This window comes from Lissotriton helveticus, chromosome 5_1 (genome assembly GCF_964261635.1).
Source record: "Lissotriton helveticus chromosome 5_1, aLisHel1.1, whole genome shotgun sequence".
NCBI lineage: Eukaryota > Metazoa > Chordata > Amphibia > Caudata > Salamandridae > Lissotriton > Lissotriton helveticus.
The window spans coordinates 864,180,040-864,201,604 of record NC_136065.1 but is presented as its reverse complement, the minus strand read 5'-3'; the positions used below and the strand labels follow the sequence as shown (position 1 = coordinate 864,201,604).

The 21,565-nt window shown below is 44.3% G+C and overlaps 1 protein-coding gene across 2 annotated transcripts in view; it reads right to left on the bottom strand.

Annotated features, from left to right (window-relative positions):
• The window catches only part of OGDHL (oxoglutarate dehydrogenase L), a 683,466-nt gene that overhangs the window by 363,722 nt on the left and 298,179 nt on the right, over positions 1 to 21,565 (bottom strand). For both annotated transcript variants that reach the window (XM_078643351.1, XM_078643352.1), the window contains exons 9-11: positions 6,194 to 6,373; positions 4,824 to 4,952; positions 224 to 403 (exon numbers count right to left, since the gene is read on the bottom strand). In XM_078643351.1, the coding sequence (XP_078499477.1) occupies positions 224 to 403; positions 4,824 to 4,952; positions 6,194 to 6,373 (489 nt within the window). The remainder of the gene's footprint in view (positions 1 to 223; positions 404 to 4,823; positions 4,953 to 6,193; positions 6,374 to 21,565) is intronic.

The window sequence follows — 21,565 nt, the reverse complement described above, 5'->3', positions numbered from 1 at the left end:
AACATTCACACTGTGTAACACTTATCCTAACATGGCACCACTCTTTCTCTAGATACAGCATATCATATAATCAATGATCTTTGCTACAGATCTTCCTCCATTCAATACTACATGACATTTTCACTATCATTGTAATTTTATGAAATGAAATGTGGCAGGGTACATATCCATGTTGGAAGACATTTACTTGCTTCGCAAACAACTCAAGGAAATGCACACTCACCAAGTCTATCACTACATCTTTGTTGAAGGTGTGCCTCCATTCTGCGGCAACGTGGCAGACATACATCACTGCTTCAGGATCATCGGCATTCACATGGAAAATTGGAGCGTTGACTACACGTGCGACATCTGTTGGGTAAGGGGAGGAGCGTGCCATTCGGGGATCAGTGGTGAATCCAATCTAAAAAGCAGACAAAATTGGCACTTGACTATTAGTTGGTCAGTTGAAAATGTCATCCCAAAGCTACTCTTCTAAGCTAAGTCACTGATATTCATTCACAGATTGACCGACCCACGATTCCATGGCACACAGTGTGATTTATGTTATGTTCATTGTTATGTTATGCTTTTAACGCCTTGAAGACATTCCTACATGATTGTTTCATATCCAAAAACAATAGGTAGATAGACATAAAAGCAACAAATAATGGTCTTGTTGTAGCTGCAGTTTTACCCAAAACAGAAGGAATAATGAGCAGTCTATGTCTGAGTTCCCTTGCTGATTTATACATTTAAAGGGGGGCTACTTATTTAAAAACATACATTTATTTCCCTTGCTATACTTAACAAGATAATGTCTTCAAGAACTTGAAGTCATAAAGAGGAGCAATGGCAGGAAACATGAAGTGATCATTATGGACAGACGGCTGCAGGCTCCCTGGCATGAAAAAGAATGTGAGTAATTTCAGATTTAGCTATTGACCAACAACCCCTATTTAATACATGCAAAGGCCTTAACAGGGTTAAGAACATGCCATCAAGCAGTGTTTCACCACATCAACTCAATCATAAATAAAAAACAAGTTCCTGCAGTGCAATCAGAAGGTCACCGGAGGAGTTTTTTTACATACAAGTTTTTTGATTAACCATACATCATTCTGTCACTACAGGATGATGTTGACTAAATTATTATTATTTTATTTTATCATGTTGAGAATTCCAAGAAATGACTTGCATTTCAAGCAGAAATGCTGTGTAGGAAGAAGTGAAGATTTCAAGCAACTATATTTGAAAGTAACTGATTTTCGTGGAAACTGCAGATAGGGACAAATGCTTTACAGAAATGGTATTGTGGTTGAATTCTAGACCAGGAAACTCCTCGTGTTCAGGAAGACACCACTTGAAAAAAAAAACAGAATTAGTTTACTGTTACCAAATGTGTTTAGGACGAAAATGTGACATTGCGGATTGGTTCAATTTCCAACCCCCGGGACCTGCACCCAAACATTAGAGTGACTCTGAGAGGCAAATACAAGCTCTAGGGACACCTCTAATACCAGACACTGAATGGTAGATGCCTTGCGCATAGCCAACTGACCTGAGGAACTGAAGCCTTACTGTTGGATATTAATCTCACCTGGGTGGGTGACCGAGGATCCAGGGCTTAGCAAAAGTTAGACCCTATAGATGCTTCTTTGGGCAGACAAACCCTTCTGCCACTGAAAGGCTGTACTAAAGAGCCCAGCATTACAAATGAAGTGCATCATCAAACACAAAGCAAAGAGGTTCTAATGAGACTATCAGAATCGAAAAATGAATTTCTGTGGCTAGTAAATCCAATGGCCATGATACCGGAATTTGAACAAGTAATCACTTTAAACGTCTCTGCGATCAAAAGGCCACGGATAATAAATGTCTGGTATTACCTGCAGATAAATCTCTTTAAAACATGGCTTTGTTATTCCTGCAGAAGGAGTAGAACCAGGTGTTTCGAATGTAGGGCCACAAGTGCCAAACCCATCTATTTTTAAGTGAGCTACATTAAGATCTGTTGTAGGTAGATTTATCTCATGCACAAATTCTGAAAATATGGCATGACTCTGGTGAAGCTGGACCCACATAAAAACACACACTTTTGGTGTGAATCACAAGGTATCTCACCAATGCTCAAAAGAGGTCTGGAGACTCTTTCCTAAGTGCTGTATATTAATATGCATACATATTGAATATACCACTTTTAAAGTGCACAGCTGTCAAAGACGTTCCGGTGCTCTTTGCGGAAAATAAAGATGATGGGGATCAAAAGGGCTTGAAGAGCCAAGTTTTAAGCCTGCTCTTGAAAGAGAATTCATCTGGAGAAGCCCTATAGATAATGGCAGTGCGTTCCATATTTTAGAGACCAGATGATTAAAATATTGGCCTCCTGAACATGCGCGCCTAACCGGGGGAACCCTGAGTAACAGTTTAGTGGAAGACCTTGGGGATCTGGAAGGGGCATAGGGTTAAATTCTCCTTCAGAGATAAAGAGGACCTCTATTATGAAAAGCATGGAATGTAAGCAAAAGATATTTACAAGAAATATGCTTACGAATAGGTAGCAGATGTAGCTGCCGTAGGGGCACAGAGATAGGGTGCCGTTTTGGCTATTGAGAAGCAGCCGAGCTGCAGCATTCTGAAATAGCAGTAAGAGCTGGAGAAGGTATTCCAGAAGGCGAAGATAAAGAATATATGAATAACCAAGGAAGGACGTAATCCAACTGTGTACTATAGGCTTGCTGGCGTATTCTTGAATCAGGCGTACAACTTTTTAAAGCTTTTCAAAAGCGAGAAGCAGGTACCTGAGACAGCCTTTACCAGCGGGGAAAAAGAGAGTTCATTATCGAATCAGGTCCCCATTTCCTGGCCCACAGCACCAGAGATGAAGGTGGACCAAGTTCCAAAAAGCCACCAGACACTGGAACAAAGGGAAGGGTAACAGCAGAAAAGTAGAACCTCTGTTTTCATGGGTTTTAGCTTAAGGCAATGCTGCATCATCAAATCTGCCACTCGTAACAGACTGGGTTAAAAAGACTGCTGTAAATTGCAGTTGTCATCAGAGAAGGACAGCAGGAGCTGAGTATTTTACGCCTAGGACACTACCTTAAACCCCAAAGGTTGGATAATGTCTGTCAATAGAGCCATATTTTTATTAAAAGAGTCTGACTTAGGGCAGACCCCTGAGGAACACCAAACCGAAGAGGCGTGGAAGAAGATAGGAATGGAGGGAGAAAAACAGATTGGGCATGATCAGAAAGATACAAGTGAATCAATTGTAGTACCGGACCTCCAATGCCACTGTTATATAACCACTAAAGCAATAAATGCTGTAAGATCATATCAAAAGTGGCAGACAAATCGAGTAGGTCCACCATGGCAGCATGGCCTTAATCAAGAGTCAGCTTGACAAACTCAGAGACTCCAATAGCACTGATTCAGGACTGTAACATGGTCTTAAACCTGACTGTGTCTCATGGAGAAGATTCTCTTCTAAAACCGGATGAGCTGTCGATTTACAGATTTTTTCCATTATTTTAGTAAGAACCAGGAGCAAAGAAATAAGCCTATAATTGGAGAAGACCTCAGGGTCTACCATTGGCTATTTCAGGAGTAGTAGTACGTAAACATGTTTCTAGGACTTAGGAGCCATCACCTGACAAAGGGAGTTGTTCAACAAAACATTTATTAAAGGGTTGATGATGTGCTGAAAAGAGGTGCGTAGAGGGCTAGGAGGACACAAGGGCAGACCGGGTTCACTGATCGAAGTAAAGGAATCCATCAGCCGGACCTCAGGGTAGATGTTTTTAATATATGAAGGGTGTGCTTCAGTGGGACTGGCATCATCCAGTTCAAAGTGCTACATTGTGTCATGTACTTGCCGAAGCACACATCAGTTCCCTGTTGCAGCACCAAGCCTACTCTTGTGAGAAACATTTGTATATAAAAGTGCAAGACCCTGTAACAATCCGCACATGGCTGTTTGATTTCAACCTGCTCAGTTCCCCAAACATAGAGATTAATTTTTATTTTTATTCTTCAGCACTTCCTAGTTTTTGTCAATTCTGATCAAACTTACCATGTATTCCGCCCGTGCCAGGGTTCCTGCCAAGTTAGATATGAGCACCTTATATGGTTGTGTGGAAAGCACAAGCACAAACCCGTAAACACAGTTCCTCTTCACTGACTTAAAGATCCACTTACACCACGTTAGTAAGCTCCATTAATTGTAAAATTTGAAAAACACTCTCAGCTAAGGAAGTAACAAATCTTACTCAGGATACAAAACAAAACACAAACAAATTCCTGGACAGCGAGCTCCTAACTCTGTGTCTGAAACAGCCTGCAGTCTTTGTTACAAGGCAATAGATTGGTAAAAGAAGCAAGTCTTCACTTTGAAGCTTTAACAGCTACTTCACAGTAGTTAAGATATGGTTTCCATCTCTTGCTAGATAAAGGCTCCACATCACAGTTTTGAAGAAATTTAAAAGGAGTTATGCCTTTCGAATGTGGAATAGCGTCGCCTTCCACCTTTACTTTCTACGCAAAGTCCTTGTAATAGCTCGATGATCCTCAACCAAAATAACTAGCAGTTTAGCATTTGGAATTCCAGTCCTTTGTGATGTTCATATAAATATTGTGAAATAGTTACTCTACTTTTGATATATTTATGGATTTAATATATGTTTCACTCTTTCAAATTCTTGTTTTTCACTGTATTGAATGACATTCGTCGAACACATAAAGAGGATAAATAAAGCAGAATCTACCCAAACAGCTACCTAAGAAACAGGGGGAAACGTTTTAACATGATCTACTGAAAATGTGACATATATGAAGTACGATACCTGATTATTGACTACAACATGAATGGTACCATTTGTGGTGTAGGACGGGAGATCGCTGAGATGAAAGGTCTCATAGACAACACCTTGGCCAGCAAAGGCAGCATCTCCATGCAGAAGGATGGACATGACCTAAAAAATATGAGGGTAAAAATAGATTTGTACAATCACTACAGGGAAACAGCTCAGTGATGCAGGTAGGAAGAACTCATGTGTTAGATGTGCTAGGGTAAACAAAAGATTTTAGTTAAGGCACTTTCAGGGAGTAACAGGAATTTATTATCAAATGAATCTTCTCGATTCATTAGAATTCATATCCCAATAGTGCGATCTAGAGTTGTTCCTTTAAAGACACCAGTCCTATCACAGTTTAACCTTACAAGAGAACATCCACAACCTTTTACAAACTTACTGCAATACCTTTTGATACTGTCACCACTAACTGTTAAGTGTTTAACAGAATGCACATCAATTAACATTTGCATAGTAGCGCAATGAATAATCGAAAAAACCCAGAAATCACAATCTACTTGACAACAGAGCCCTGGTAACACCTATATACTGTTTTGTATTGATTACAGATGGGCACATGTTTAAATGTTAGGGCACAGGCATTACTGGTGAATTTCTGAATTAACATGCTAAAGGCTTCTGCCATCCTGGAAAACAGTAGACATTGACAAGGAGGCTCATAGCTACCACCGATGAACCGAAATGTCAATCATTAAACGGAAAAGACATCAGAAGCGAGGACAACAAATGTCAAGTATTAAATCATTGATCAAGCAGACAAGGGTATTGTAAAACCAATGATTTATCATTATTTATCATTCATGGGGCTCCATCGCAACACTGAACTCCTTAAGATTGGTTATTCTGGCGACTATGTTGATGCAACAAGTTAAAAGTTTCTAAAAACCACCATTCTAATGTGTCAGCTCTGAAAACACATTAGCTGAGAAAACTACTCATAACTTTATGCTCATACCAAAAGCTCGATAATATATAACTCTGTGTTAATGCCTCTGTTACAGGGAACAAAAAATGCCTTTATGGTCATTCTGCTAATCTTATTCCTTGCTCTTTCTACTTCACAACCTAATGGGAACGGTCTGTGCGGCAGCTAGGACTGGAAATCCTTCCCCACAAGACGAACCCAAGAAGAGGAAGCACCAGAAGGGCTGTTTCCTGACTCCTGTCAAGAGGCAGACAAAAATCAGGAACTGGGCTGGAAAAACTGGTGCTGCAATGGCAGAGGCATTGCCCTTCTGTGGGTGGACTAGAGCAGCACCATTGGTGCAGAGAAGCAGTTGTAAAGAAAACATAGCACAACAGACGAGAATGATCTTACCGCCAGCTGTAGAGCATCTTACCTTTTTACCTTCTGTGTCGCCACGATAGAACTGCTCGGCTTTGGTCTTTCCTTGCACCACGGGGTCCACTGCTTCCAGGTGAGATGGATTGGCCACTAGCGACAATGTGAGGTTCTTGTTTGTGGCTCGGTTAATCCTTTCATGGTACATTCCAAGGTGGTACTTGACATCCCCGGAACCCTAAGCAACAAGTGTGAAGGGTCATCCAAAGCAGACAAGAAGCAGCAACTGCTTATTGTGAACCCAGCCTTTTACAACAGGATTCGCTGAATGCATTTAGTATCCGTTCTAAATTTCGATACTAGTAATATATTTGAAGAAAGAGGAGCACAAAGACTCATTGAACAGTTATGTCATTTTGTGGAGAATGAGGAAACATTCTCAATCACAATAGCAATGCAATCACAAGTCACAACAAGTGCTGGTACCCTATCAATATCATCAATCAATATCACTATCAAAGCTTCACCGTTTTCATGCCCCATAACTGAAAAAACCTCCGCAGAACTGTATTGCTTAATAAAGGTCTCTCTCTTAAATGTAGCAGGAATTAAATTCCTAAGATGCATAGAATTCTGTTTTCACATGTGCATCATAAAGCACTTCAACCTGATCACTAAAGACATATGAACAAAATGTACATGATGTAGTGTGGTAAAAGATTTCATCACACAGCCCAAGTTACAGTTAAGGAGCCATGCAAAATGCAAAGAAAAAGTCTGTATTTCTAGATCAATGCTAAGAATACATAGAAGAGCTTTAATTAAAATGGTCTGGCAAAACAAGTATGGAAATGTTGAATTTGTAAATACAATGTGTAGCTTGTATTTAATTTATGATGCCCTAAAATTCTGAATTAGAATGTTAAGGGGCACATGCATCAACCTATTTAGGAAATGCAAACGGTGCGAATCGGTAAATTCGGCCGTTTGCACTTCCTAAATACGTTTTTGGAATGCATCAAACGCTATTTCAATATTCGCATTTTTTTGCATTTCTTAAAAATGCAAATGCATTTAAGGAATCGCATTTGTGCGATTCCTTAAATGCAATGCATCAATTAAAAAAAAAAAATGCGCATTTTGAAATTGGAAGTGCAAATTAACACGAGGTTGACCCTCGTGTTAATTTGCGAAAATCTTTCAAAATGCAAAAAAATGCATTTTTTACTCTGTCATGTTACAGACACACATGTCCTTAGGACATGTGTGTTTGAAACATGCACTTTCAAATACATTTCAGGGGTGCGGGGGGGGTCCTTTGGACCCCCCCCTGCACCCTTGGAATGCATCAACAAATTGCGAATTCGTAAATGCCTTCCCATTGATTCCTATTGGCCTTTCGGCCCATAGGAATCAATGGGATTTGCGAAAAAGCAGTTAGGAATTCGGTATTTATTTGCAATTCGGTAAAAATTGCGATTTTTACCGAATCACAAATAAATACCGAAAAAATTGATGCATAGCATTTTGCAATTCTTAATTTGCGATTCGGTAATTTTCGCAAATTAAGAAATGCAAAATGTAAGAATGATGCATGTGCCCTTAAATGTATAACATATGTAGATGGTAGTATGATCAAACAGACTGGCCTTTCTAGTGCCCCTTATATGCCCACTACCAGATTATAGTGCCAACGGCAGCGTAAGTGACCTACAATGTCATAAGGTCAAAAAACAAAAACTTCTTTCAAGTTTACCAAGTGATTACAGGCATTCAGCAATCTTTTCACAATGTTTTGCCACACTCGCATTTGAGAGCTGTTCTCCTCCTCTGGAGGGCATCTAAGGATCAGTAGGAAGTTCATAATCACAAAATCTCCCGATATGGTTCTGACCAAAGAGAGAGGCCCACTTCTACTATTAGCCTCTACCCCCCACATGCATCAACCTATTTAGGAAGTGCAAACGGTGCGAATCGATAAATTCGGCCGTTTGCACTTCCTAAATACGTTTTTGGGATGCATCAAACTCTTTTTCAATATATTCGCATTTTTTTGCATTTCTTAAAAATGCAAATGCATTTAAGGAATCGCATTTGTGCGATTCCTTAAATGCAATGCATCAAATTTTAAAAAAAATGCGAATTTTGAAATTGGAAGTGCATATTAACACGAGGTTGACCCTCGTGTTAATTTGCGAAAATCTTTCAAAATGCTTAAAAATGCATTTTTTACACTGTCATGTTACAGACACACATGTCCTTAGGACATGTGTGTTTGAAACATGCACTTTCAAATACATTTAAGGGGTGCAGGGGGGGGTCCTTTGGACCCCCCCTGCACCCTTGGAATGCATCAACAAATTGCGAATTCGTAAATGCCTTCCCATTGATTCCTATGGGCCTTTCGGCCCTTAGGAATCAATGGGATTTGCGAAAAAGCAGTTAGGAATTCGGTATTTATTTGCGATTCGGTAAAAATTGCGATTTTTACCGAATCACAAAAAAATACCGAAAAAAATGATGCATAGCATTTTGCAATTCTTAATTTGCGATTCGGTAATTTTCGCAAATTAAGAAATGCAAAATGTATGAATGATGCATGTGCCCTACATCACTTATTCATGACGGACATTCTATAACAAAACCCGTAATCTTTCCAGGAACTGCAAATCATCGGGCACACAAGATAATGAAATCATGGGGCCACCTGATTTAAAAGCTAAACTATGGCACAGAAAGAGTTTTTCAACCTGGTCGGAATGGCTATGCGTGAAAGATGAAAGGGATAAATTCTAACTATTCCTGAAAGGATCAAATGGATAAATCCTAAATAATCCTCTATAACCATGAAATGGCACTGAATTTGGAGTCTCGTGGGTCTTATTTATGTATTGAGTTTTAGTTCGTTTTTAGGTCTCGCCTGTCGATGCGCATGCGCATCGAGCAAGCGAGACTATAGGGGCTCATCCAGACTTTATCTAACTTGCAAGGAATCGTGGCGATTCCTTGCAGTGCCCGTGACTTTTAAGCTCAATGCGCATGTGCATTGAGCTTAAAAGCGCGTGCACATGCCCCCAGCCGCCTGCCTTGCCTACTCTCTCTCACAGCCTCCCCCAGCTCCGCAACCTCACTACTTGATTGCACGGCCGCTAGGCCGTGCCTCCCCTACTCTCCTCCCCCCTCCTCCTCTCCTCCCCTGCCTGCCTGCCGCTAGGCCGTGCCTCCCCTACTCTCCTCCCCCCTCCTCCTCCTACTGCCGTGTCGCACCTCTCCCCTCTCCGCCCCCTCCCCTGCCAGCCGTGTTACGGTGAAAGGCTTGTTTTATTTGTAATCGTGATCCACCCCCCTCTATATGTTAGACTCAAATATGTGAAATTAGTTCTCTGTACAGCCAAGCTGGTCCTGCCAAGGCTTGTTGTGTCATGGTCTTTACTTGCATTGTGACACTTCTGCATTTGTAATGGAAAAATCAAACTGCAAGTAGCAGGAAGGAAAGGCATCAACGACGAGATGAACGGGCCCTATCTCGCTATCTCCGACCCTCTCTGGCTTTCTCCGACCCTATCTCGTTATCTCCGACCGTCCCTCGGTTTCTTCGACCCTCCCTTGGTTTCTCCGACCCTCTCTTGCTGTCTCCGACCCTCTCTCGCTATCTCCGACCCTCTCTCGCTATCTCCGACCCTCTCTCGGTTTTTCCTACCCTTTCTCAGTTTTTCCGACCCTCCCTCGGTTTCTCCGACTCTCCATCGGTTTCCCCGACCCTCCTTCGCTTTCTCCGACCCTCCTTCGGTTTCTCCGACCCTCCTTCGGTTTCTCCGACCCTCCCTCGGTTTCTCCGTCCCTCCCTCGCTATCTCCGACCCTTTCTCGGTTTTTCCGACCCTCCTTCCGTTTCTCCGACCCTCCTTTGTGAATAGGGAAATGCATTGAAACATAGGGCCCTTGATGTTTGTGGCTATGAAATGGCATTGACCTATATGGAGGCCTATAAAGCGTTTATTGTGATCAGCATCTCAGGAGGTGCCCGATCCAGAGTGCCCTTGTCCAGATGTGCAGGGCAGACATAATAGTCAATGTTGTATTTGAGTAAATCTGATTTTGCGTGTAATAAACTACTGGCGTCTTCAGAATAAGTTAGCATTCCTCCTAGAATGTTCAATATTCAGATGGACTCGCGTGCAGGTGGGAACTGAGACAGGGCTTATGTTGACTAAGAACTATAGCGCCTAGAAAGCATGGTCCCTATGCTATTGATTACATGCAGAAAATAACATTTTGGAAAATTAAACCTCCTAGAGCAACAACGAACAATTATGTCCAGCCCCGGGAAAAAACAGTTTGGAGACAACAAATAACAGCAGGACAAAGAGGAGTCAGGAGGTGCCAATGGCTTAAATAGAGAAAAAAAAGCAAAACTGATAATGTAAAAAAACCGATTAAACTAGATAGTGAATGTTAAAGCAAAGAAATACATGCCCCGATTTGGAGTCGTTTTTGACACGCTGTTGTGCTTGCTCGTCAGAGCCGGCAGTATTGCCTGCTCTTAGCCGAGGCAGCACTGGTGGTTTCGGCTGTGAGAGGGGAGGAGCGATGCCCTTCCGCCACCTGCTGAGAGTTGTGCCGGGAGGTGTGATGCACAGGGGAGGCTGAGCATGGGCTGGAGGGACCCCCAGTGCCCCCAAAGCACCCTGTGGACTCTAAGCATGGCTAATAGGAGGTGTAATCCCCTCTCACTAACTGTTCTTCCACTAGTAAAGTAATTAATGCATGGGAGGATCCATGCATCTCGCTCTAGTATGTAGTTAAGTGTGCAACACTCCAAACAGAAACGCAATGCTGCTTTGAACCTGCACTCTCCCCTGCCATACGGAACGGAACTCTGTATGTATGAAATGGCTTTGGCCATCTATGCAGCGCCAAGACAGGACTTCAGTGAGCTAGGCAGGTGGTGGAATTAACCATGCGGGTTGTGGGAGAAGTAACACATCCGGTTCAAGCTTTTGAAAAGCAGGTAAGGCAGTGACAGAGAAACCTTATGTTGACTGAGAACTATAGCGCCTAGAAAGCATAGTCCCTATGCTATTGATTACATGCAGAAAAGAACCTTTTGGAAAATTAAACCTCGTAGAGCAACAACGAAAATAATTGTTCAGCCCCGGGGAAAAACAGTTTGGACAGAACAAATAAGAGAGGACCAAGAGGACCCAAGAGGTGCCAATGGCTAAAAATAGTGAAAAAAAGCAAAATGATAATGTTAAAAAATAATTAAACTAGATAGCGAATGGTAAAGCACAGAGATAAATGCCCTGATTTGGAGTCGGTAGGAGTTTTCTTCCGACGCCAGTGCATGCTCCTGTTTGCGCAGTCAAAGTTATATTTGTACATTGGGTTGCACTTGTTTAACCTGTTCCTTTCTTTTTGTAGTTTGGGCATGTTTTGGCTTTGTCTCATCTGGTGTGTTTTTGACACGCTGTTGTGCTTGCTCGTCAGAGCCGGCAGTATTGCCTGTTCTTAGTCGGAGGCAGCACTGGTGGTTTCGGCTGCGAGACGGGAGGAGCGATGCCCCTCCTGCCAGCTGCTGAGAGTTGTGCCAGGAAGCATGAAGTACAGGAGAGGCTGAGCATGGGCTGGAGGGGGGGGGGGGGGGGCAGTGCCCCAAAGGACACTGTGGCCTCCAAGCATGGCTAATATGGTACATGCACCCAGTGCCGTAGTACATGTCAATAACATAAATACCTTCCACTAACGTGTACATAATTTCTGGCATTGTTCTACGTATATACATATCCTGTACACCAACACACAGATAAGGACTGCAGTCTGCACCAGCTACATTAATATATACAGAATGCATAGGATCTATACCAGCAAGTAGCTGATGGGTGGGCTCTCTCCCGACTCGCGCAGGGTCGCGTGTCCAGGCCACTCCAGGGAAGTGTGCAACACTCCAAACAGAAACTCAATGCTGCTTTGAACCTGCGCTCTCAGAAGATTTCCATTTGTTTCAAACAGAAAAGGTTACTCCAGCCTTCCTCCTTTCGGCTCAACTGTCCACGAACCCCTGGCATTCGGGTCTGAGAAGCTGATTACGCTGCAGCCTATGGAATCGGAGTGACCCTGTCACCTTTTCCATGACACAAGCACACTTAAACCAACTTTCTGCTTGTGTACATTACCAAGTGCACACGGGCTGGGAACGCTGCTGTTAAATATAGGCAGTAAAGCTCTGACTTTGTGCGAGTTTTCAAAGGTTCTGCGATACCTAACCCTTTCACATCCCCTGCCAGGGCAGGAGGGACGCTTACCAGGCATCGGCAGTTTGTATTGTCACATGTTTTTAGCAGTGCATTTTATGCTGTGTTTGGGAATGGAGGACTGGGGCAGCAGCACTGAGCAGTCATTAAACAAACGTGTGTCATTAACACACGGATGTGACGCCAAAGGTTTCACGCACGTCACTTCCTTGGCTTCTCAACTGGTGCTTGATAACAGGGAGACACAAAGTGGCGGAAACCACTAAGGAATGCAGTTTTTACTTTTTTAATCTTGATCCCCCCTCCCCCCCCCCCTATATGTTAGACTCAAATATGTGAAATGAGTTCTCTGTATAGCCAAGCTGGTCCTGCCAAGGCTTGTTGTGTCATGGTTTTTACTTGCATTGTGACACTTCTGCATTTGTAATGGAAAAATAAAACTGCAAGTAGCAGGACGGAAAGGCATCAACAACGAGATGAACGGGCCCTATCTTTCACCTACGTTTCTCCAACCCACCCTCGCTGTCTCCGACCCCCTCTGGCTTTCTCCGACCGTCCCTCTGGCTTTCTCCGACCGTCCCTCGGTTTCTCCGACCGTCCCTCGCTATCTCCGAACGTCCCTCGCTATCTCCGACCGTCCCTCGCTATCTCCGACCGTCCCTCGCTATCTCCGACCGTCCCTCGGTTTCTCCGACCGTCCCTCGGTTTCTCCGACCGTCCCTCGGTTTCTCCGACCGACCTACTGCATTGCAAATGCTTGTTTAGCAGTGCATTTTGTGCTGTGTTTGGGAATGGAGAACTGGAGCAGCAGCACTGAGCAGTCATTAAACAAACGTGTGTCATTAACACACGGATGTGATGCCAAAGGTTTCATGCACGTCACTTCCTTGCCTTCTCAACTGGTGCTTGAAAACAGGGAGACACAAAGTGGCGGAAACCACTAAGGAATGCTGTTTTTATTTTTTAATCGTGATCCACCCCCTCTATATGTTAGACTCAAATATGTGAAATTAGTTCTCTGTACAGCCAAGCTGGTCCTGCCAAGGCTTGTTGTGTCATGGTCTTTACTTGCATTGTGACACTTCTGCATTTGCAATGGAAAAATCAAACTGCAAGTAGCAGGACGGGAAGACATCAACGACGAGATGAACGGGCCCTATCTCGCTGTCTCCGACCCTCTCTCGCTATCTCCGACCCTCCTTCGCTTTCTCCGACCCTCCCTCGGTTTCTCCGACCCTCCTTCGGTTTCTCCGACTCTCCTTCGGTTTCTTCGACTCTCCCTCGGTTTCTCCGACTCTCCCTCGCTATCTCCGACCCTTTCTCGGTTTATCCGACCCTCCTTCCGTTTCTCCGACCCTCCTTTGTGAATAGGGAAATGCATAGGGCCCTTGATGTTTGTGGCTATGAAATGGCATTGACCTATATGGAGGCCTATAAAGCGTTTATTGTGATCAGCATCTCAGGAGGTGCTTGATCCAGAGTGCCCTTGTCCAGATGTGCAGGGCAGACATAATAGTCAATGTTGTATTTGAGTAAATCTGATTTTGCGGGTAATAAACTACTGGCGTCTTCAGAATAAGTTAGCATTCCTCCTAGAATGTTCAATATTCAGATGGACTCGCATGCAGGTGGAAACTGAGACAGGGCTTATTTTGACTAAGAACTATAGCGCCTAGAAAGCATAGTCCCTATGCTATTGATTACATGCAGAAAATAACATTTTGGGAAGTTAAACCTCATAGAGCAACAACGAACAATTATGTCCAGCCCCGGGGAAAAAACAGTTTGGAGACAACAAATAACAGCAGGACAAAGAGGAGTCAGGAGGTGCCAACAGCTTAAATAGAGAAAAAAAAGCAAAACTGATAATGTAAAAAAATGATTAAACTAGATAGCGAATGTTAAAGCAAAGAAATACATGCCCCGATTTGGAGTCGTTTTTAGGTCTCGCCTGTCGATGCGCATGCGCATCGAGCAAGCGAGACTATAGGGGCTCATCGACTCTTTATCTAACTTGCAAGGAATCGTGGCGATTCCTTGCAGTGCCCGTGACTTTTAAGCTCAATGCGCATGTGCATTGAGCTTAAAAGCGCGTGCACAGCCGCCCGCATTCCTCCGACACCTTTGAAGTGAAGCTTAGCTTCACTTCAAAGGCCCGGCTTCTTCACACCCACATGCCGCTCTGCCCCGCTCCGCCCCCTCCCCTGAGTCATCCTGCCTGCCCCTTCCCACCGTGTCGCATTTCTCCTCCCCCCTCCCCTCTCTTCCCTCCGTCTTGTTATCCCTCTATTTGGCACCTTCCCTACGCACATTAATTTCCTGCAGATCTGCGTGTGACTCGAATCGCACTGCTTCCCTCGGGGTCACACAGACTTCTCTTTACCCGTCGTAATGTATTATTTAGGTCGGACATCAAACGAGTTTCCTGCTAATATATTTTTTCACAGCTGCTTGGCCGCTATCTTCTCCATCGTTTAACACCCTTGCCGTCTGTTGACCTTGTTTATTTACCCGTGAGTGCCCCCAGGCACCTAGTGAGAGGGGACAGATGCATCTCTCAGTCCTCACCGACGCCCCGCGCTCCCCCCGCGTCGTAGGGTCGTGGCGGGTGCAGGGCGAGGAGCCCCGGGCTTCGTCTTCACCTCCCCAGTGCCGCATGTTTGCGCTTTCAAGCCCCCCCTGGAGAGATTCGGCTGTTTACTCACCTGGTTTGAGCCCAGTCGAAAGTCATGCCAAGAAATAAAGCAAAACACGTAATATTAAAGAAAACAGGCTCTTCTGACTGGGCTCGTTCCAGCCGGTTCCATGAGCAGTCTTTACCGTGTCTGCATCCCTGCCCAGGCAGCATTGGAGGCCATGGGGTTGGCAGCATGCAGTGCCAGTTGTCTTAGAGCCTGGTAACTACTCTTTACCATCCCTGCACTGGAGCATCGGGGGTCAGAGGGCTGGCCGGGTACCTTCCCGCTTGCCTAGTTGTCCAGTAACACCCCTTCACAGTCCGTTTTCAGGCAGGACAGGAGTCCTAGGTTTGCCAGTACACAGTGACGCTTGCCTCGTAGCCCAGTACCGGCGTTTCCTGTCCCGGCCCATCGGTGGTCTGTGAAAACACTGTCACTTGCTCATATCTCAGTACCAACCCCTTACAATCTCTTTATTGGAGTGTATTTAAAACGCTGCACTGGCCATGTAGCCGCAATAACAACCCTGGGGTCGTCTCCATTAGAATGAATGCATAAACATTCAAAGTGTCATTTCACAAGCATTACTGAGTTTCACCTCCACTCCCGCTTTTCCCAAAATCTTGGTCAGGCTTGGAAATACCAAAAACCCTTGCAGTAGAAACAAGCATTTGCAATGCAATAGGTCTCGCTTTCACACGAGTTTGAGCTATTGACATTGCAAATAACAATGCCTTTTATTTCTGTTTTTGTTTTAAAAACATAAATAGAAGGCATTGTCATTTACAATGCCAATAGCTTAAACTCCCGTAAATGCGATTTATTGCGATATATTAGCTGTCCTGTGTGCTTCAGCTTGCTCGTCTCCTGGGCAGACTCATCCACCTCCACCGCCCTGCTTCTTATTTCAAGGAGCGTGCCTTTTAACACTCCAGCTGGCTCGTCTTCTTCGCTACCTACTCCTTCCCCCTGCTTTTATTGCGGTGAATGTGCCTTTCAACAACTTCGAGAAGGGATTGCACACAACTGCGGCTGGCTCGTCTCCTTGGGTGCCTCCTCCCAGTATGTCCAGCACAAAGGAGCAACCTAGCCTGGTGCCATGTGACCTGCAGCCAACCGGGTGTACATGAACTGTGCCAGAGGTTTACGGGTGTAGGAGGGCTAGCAGAGGTTACTGCACTGAGGAACATGCAGAAAAATATTGCCTCCCAGTGGGGTTTAAGGCCAGGTCTCAACACAGTTTAGGCGTCTTTATTTCACGGCTCCGACCCCCCCCCACCCACCCACTCCAAGTCCCCTCAGATCATGTGAGGTTCCCGCCTCCAGCAGCTCGGCCCCTTCTCTACCAAGACGGCCCCCGGGGTCCGGCGCACATCAAAGGTGCCGCTCCAAATTCCAAGAGCAGGTTTCAAAAGAAGCTCTCGGATTGCAGCTTGGCTCATTAGCACAATAAACCTGTAGATGAAACTGTTCAGCTTCTTTTGAAACATGCTCGTGCAGAAAAGAGTGGGGATAATTATTTGTTTTATCTCTGTGCGCAGAGTGACGTCTTTCAGTTTCACCATTTCAAGAGACAAATAAGCGCTCAGTTTCATCTGTGTATGACCTGCCGGGATCTAGGCGGAATCCTAGCATGTCGTCATAAACATTCATCTTTCCAATGTCGGTACATTGTTCAGGGCTCTCCACTGAATAAGATAAATGTTGAATAAATATGTTTTATGTGAAGAACTTTGGATTACACGATAGTAATGTAGTTGAGCTCCTCCTGTGTGGCAGCATATATCCCGGTTGGTGCAGACTTTGACTGTCGTCATCTGTGCATGCCATGCAGCACCTCTCAGGTTTTCCCCATCTGACTCTCTCCCTCACACACGTTTGCACCCGCCCCCTGTGACGCCACGTCTCACTCTGCAGACTGCAGACCTGCATGGCCAGGCTCCTCTGCTCTTTAAAACTTGACCTTGCTGAAGATGGCATCTGCCAACACCCGCTGAAAGGGGGTGCGCACTCCGAGCAAAGGTATCACTTCATCGCCACTGTTTGCAGCAAATGGACACTTTTTTAAAACTCCAACCCCAGAAGGGAAAAGAAATGCATTTTTTAATCTTATATAGGTCGTGTAACTTCTAAAGAAATGATATAAAAGCTTGTAAAATAGGAAACAAGTAATGCTGGTGTTGATGAAAAATTAGAACATAGCTGCAAGCGCATTCACCCTCACTCTCACTCACCCTCACTCACCCTCACCCTCACTCACCCTCAACCCCTCACCCTCACACAGTGCAATAGGTCTCGGAGCATTTGAGTTAGAGCTTTTAGATTTGTTTATGGCTTTTTTTCTTTGTAATTCTTTAGCATTGCCTACAGGAAACAAAAATGCTAAAGATTTAAAAAAAAAAACCATAAACAATTCTAAAAGCACTAACTCTAATGCTGCGAGACCTATTGCATTTCCAATGCTTGTTTAGATATACAAACGGCAAACCTATCTTCAATAGCAGAGCAGGGGGGCCAACTATAATTTTGCAGGACACCACCTTGTAGTGTTGTGCAGGGGCACATCTACTTGTGATCTTTGTTGTATAATTTGGGTGAAATGATGAATGTTAATTCACATTAGACAGTTAAATGTTTACTACCACACTTATATATATTTGCGTACAACCCTTTTCCGTCACACCTGCTCTTTCTCTCAGCTGATATGGGTCCCCCTTCCCTATCTTCTTCCTTACCCTTTGTCTCCTTCTTCCTTACTGTCTCTTGCAACTCTCTCTACCTCACTGCCATCCTCCCGCATTTTCCTGAAGAACTGTCGCAGGGGGAGCTGGCATGATGGAGACCTCGCATGTCAGCTCCTGGATGCCAGGAGTGGCAGTGCTGCGCTCTACAAATGCTGATTGATTGAAATGTATGTTAAAAACTCTTCAAAATTCAAACAGTATATGTCTTGATAATGTGGTCTTTGCAACACATTTCAGTGTACTATATTAAATTACAGTATTGCATTGAGTGGCGATTGTTAAAAGTGACAGATTCTAATCAAGTACTTAGAAACATTCATGTCCCCCACCCCACTGCCTGATGACAACTCTATTAGTGAACTTACAGGAAAGCTGTCTTTTGTCCTCTGTATGTGGCCCAATTTGTTACTATACATGAAGTAAAGTTATAGCATTTTGCTTTTGTGCAGTGCCCACCCCGAAATGATATATATGAAAGTGTTGTCGTGTGATGATGAAGGAAAAGGTGGCACTTTGGAAACAAATTGCCTAGTATCACAGAATGTGGTCAAGTGGAAGTCGGGACTGATGCTTGGTTTTTGTGAAATTCAGCCACTACATGTTTATCTCATTCTCTCTTCCATTTTAGGTCAAAGCTTAATGCTTTGTGTTTAATTATTTTATGTGCTAAAAGAGTGTACTGTGTTAAATACATCCAGGCTATGCATGTTTTAATGCAAAAGCTAAGCAACCACCCATCATCAGATGCAACCCTACCCCAATGTTTTCATGTCACCTTCTACTCTACAGACTACCACCACCTAGCAATGCAACATTCCCAGACACATTGGTAGACACAATGTCTGACCATCTTAAAATATACTCGGACCTGTGCATCCTTGGTTACCTCAACATATGGTTTGGCAAATATAATATGCCACACTCCAGAACCATCCGCACTGGCCTAGACATGTGCAACCTACAACAGCTCGTAGCCAATTCCACACACATCACTGGACACACATTAGATATCATCTTTGTCAATTCAGACCAAGTCACGCTCCAAAGGTTTGCTGCAGTCAGGTGGCCGATGACAATCTTGTTGCCTTCCAACACAAGACGCTACAACTCACCCCGACTAAAATCCATTCACCCGTAACTACATATCGACCTTGAAACAAAATTAATTTGGAGGCACTAGAACACATGCTTACCTCCAACTCAGATCTGGTCATAGCCAATTCTGAGCAAACACTATATGGATGGCTGCAGAAAGCTTTTGATCTCTTAATTTCTCTGATAACATTTATGCATAACAAAAGAAAACACGGCCCTTCTGTAGCGCTTTTTCTGATAGACACTTTCAAACTGCAGATTCCACACCTTAGACTATTCCCCAGGCATCAGTCTGAATACAGAAAATCTTGAGCACTACCCCTGCACGCCAGTACGTGGCATCAATCGGCTCTGCATCGACATCCTCCAGGTCAGAAGTGACGTTGCAGTGCCCATATAAGCACCAGCCTGGCACACTAACATTAGTTTCTTTTGTGACTATTTCTGTGTAAACAATATGGAGCAATGCAAAAAACAATGTGTGACCAGTTCACATTGTCTAATGGAATCTTTAGGTTGAAGAGACCAGTCCACACAACGGGGAGGATGGGAGGGTCAGTGAGGAATCTGTGGTTCGATAGTCTTTGCCAGAAAAAGAGCTACAGAAGGTAAGTAACTTCTTCTTCTGATAGAAACTTCTAAATGCAAATTCCTCACCTTAGAATATATACCCAAGCATGTCCTCCCCAGAGGTGGGTCTGTGAACCGGCTAAAACCAGAAAAGCTAAGAACACCGAATGGGAAAAGTACCCATCTTGACGGCTCTGACTGTCCAAACAGTAGTGCTTTGTGAACGCATGGAGTGATAACCACTTTGCGCCTCAACAGATATCTATGACAAGTAAATCGCATCCCAATGCAGGGGCAGTGGCCTTAGCCCTTGTGGAATGGGCCATAAGCCTTCAGGAGCTTGCTTCTTAGCTAATGTGTAGCAGATCTTAATACAATCCATCAGGAGATGGTCTGCTTCTGTACAGCTTTGCCCTTCCTCTCTTCAATGAATCCAAATAAGAGGTGATCATCCACCTGAAGGTCTTTGGTGCGATCTATGTAGAAAGAGAGAGGTCTCCTCGGGTCCAGGCAATGGGGTCTCTTCTCCCCCTTGGAAGGATGAGGTAGAACTAAAAATGGAGCCAGAGTGATGACCGACATTAAATGGGGGTGACCACCGTTGGCAGAAAATAGGCGAAAATCAGAGGTACCAGTTTGTCAGCTGGTGTAAAGAGGGTGAACCAACAGAACTTGAAGCTCTCTGATCTTCCTAGCCGATGTAATGGTCACTAGTAAAACCGTTTTGATAGTCAAGAGCCATAGAGAACAGCTGCAAGTAGCTTAAGGCCTGGCTCTTCAACTAGATTCTGCGGGCCAGACACCTAACACCTTAGTCCCATGCCCACATGCCTGCTCCAGCACCTGGATACCTCAGGGGTGATAAGCTGCGCAACACAAATCTATATAACATAACAGCTGTCGAGGAGCTTAAGGAGGGTACACATAAGAATCGTGAGTACCAGATTGAGAATCGGAGGACCAGACTGAGATCCTATTGGGGCATCACGAAAGGGGTTGGAGAGAACAAGTCTTGCAAACCTTTCAGAAACCGAGTCACAACTGGTGACTTAAATAGGGAGGGTATATCTGGCACACAAAGGAAAGCTGAAATAAGTGATAGGTAACCTTTAACAGTGCCCAGGACATAATATTGCAGAGCCAAAGATAGAACAAACAGCAACACCTCTTGCAGCGGTACAGAAAGGAGTTCCACATGACATGAGGTGCACCAGGCCACACATTTATCCCAAAGGCAGGCCTTTAGTCGAAGGAAACCAGGCTGCCAAGATTACATCACAGACTACTGGAGGAAGATTGAAAACCCTCAACTGTTGCAGCTCAATCTCCATACATGAAAATGAAAAGTGTGCAGGTTCGGGTGCAGGATCATGCCCCGTTGCTGTGACAGGAGATCCTCCTAAAGGGGAAGTCTGATCGAAGCACCGATTCTCATGCTCTGGAGTTTGGGATACCAACTTTCTGTGCCGAATCCAGAGCCACTAGGATGACTTGGGCCCAGTCCAGTCCTGATCTTCTTGAGAACCCGTGGCAGGAGTGTATCGGCAGAAAGGTGTACATGAGTCCTGAACTACACTAAAGGTGGAATGCGTCTCCGAGTGAGAGCCACTTTAGAAACTCCAACATGCACAAGTGCTGAAACTGTGCATACTCAGCGTGAGCAAAAAAATCAAGCAAAGGTTCTCCCTTTTCTTGCAAGAGCCACTCTCTAGATGTAAAGACAACAAGAGAGATGACTGGGCTGTTCCTAGGGGGAGAAAGAAAGAAGGAGAAGGTCACTAAGGTATAAGGGCTAGTGCTCAATGGAGGACCACCCCTGGGTATCCAATTTGTTGGATATAATGGCCTCACACACCCTTGCGAGTGTCATGCTTCATCATAGGCAATGCTCCTCGTCAGGCAGGCGGTGCAATGCCCAACGGGCTCACCTCAGAGAGGCTCTTTATCGGAGATCTTTTATCCAACTGCCTATGGGTGAAGTGGGGGTGAGGGGCCAGGACAGAGTAGATAGTCCGGATAAAATGTGGTACAAGGTACCGGAAAACAATTTTATTCTGGTGGTCCTCTACCACAATTAAAATCAAGGACAG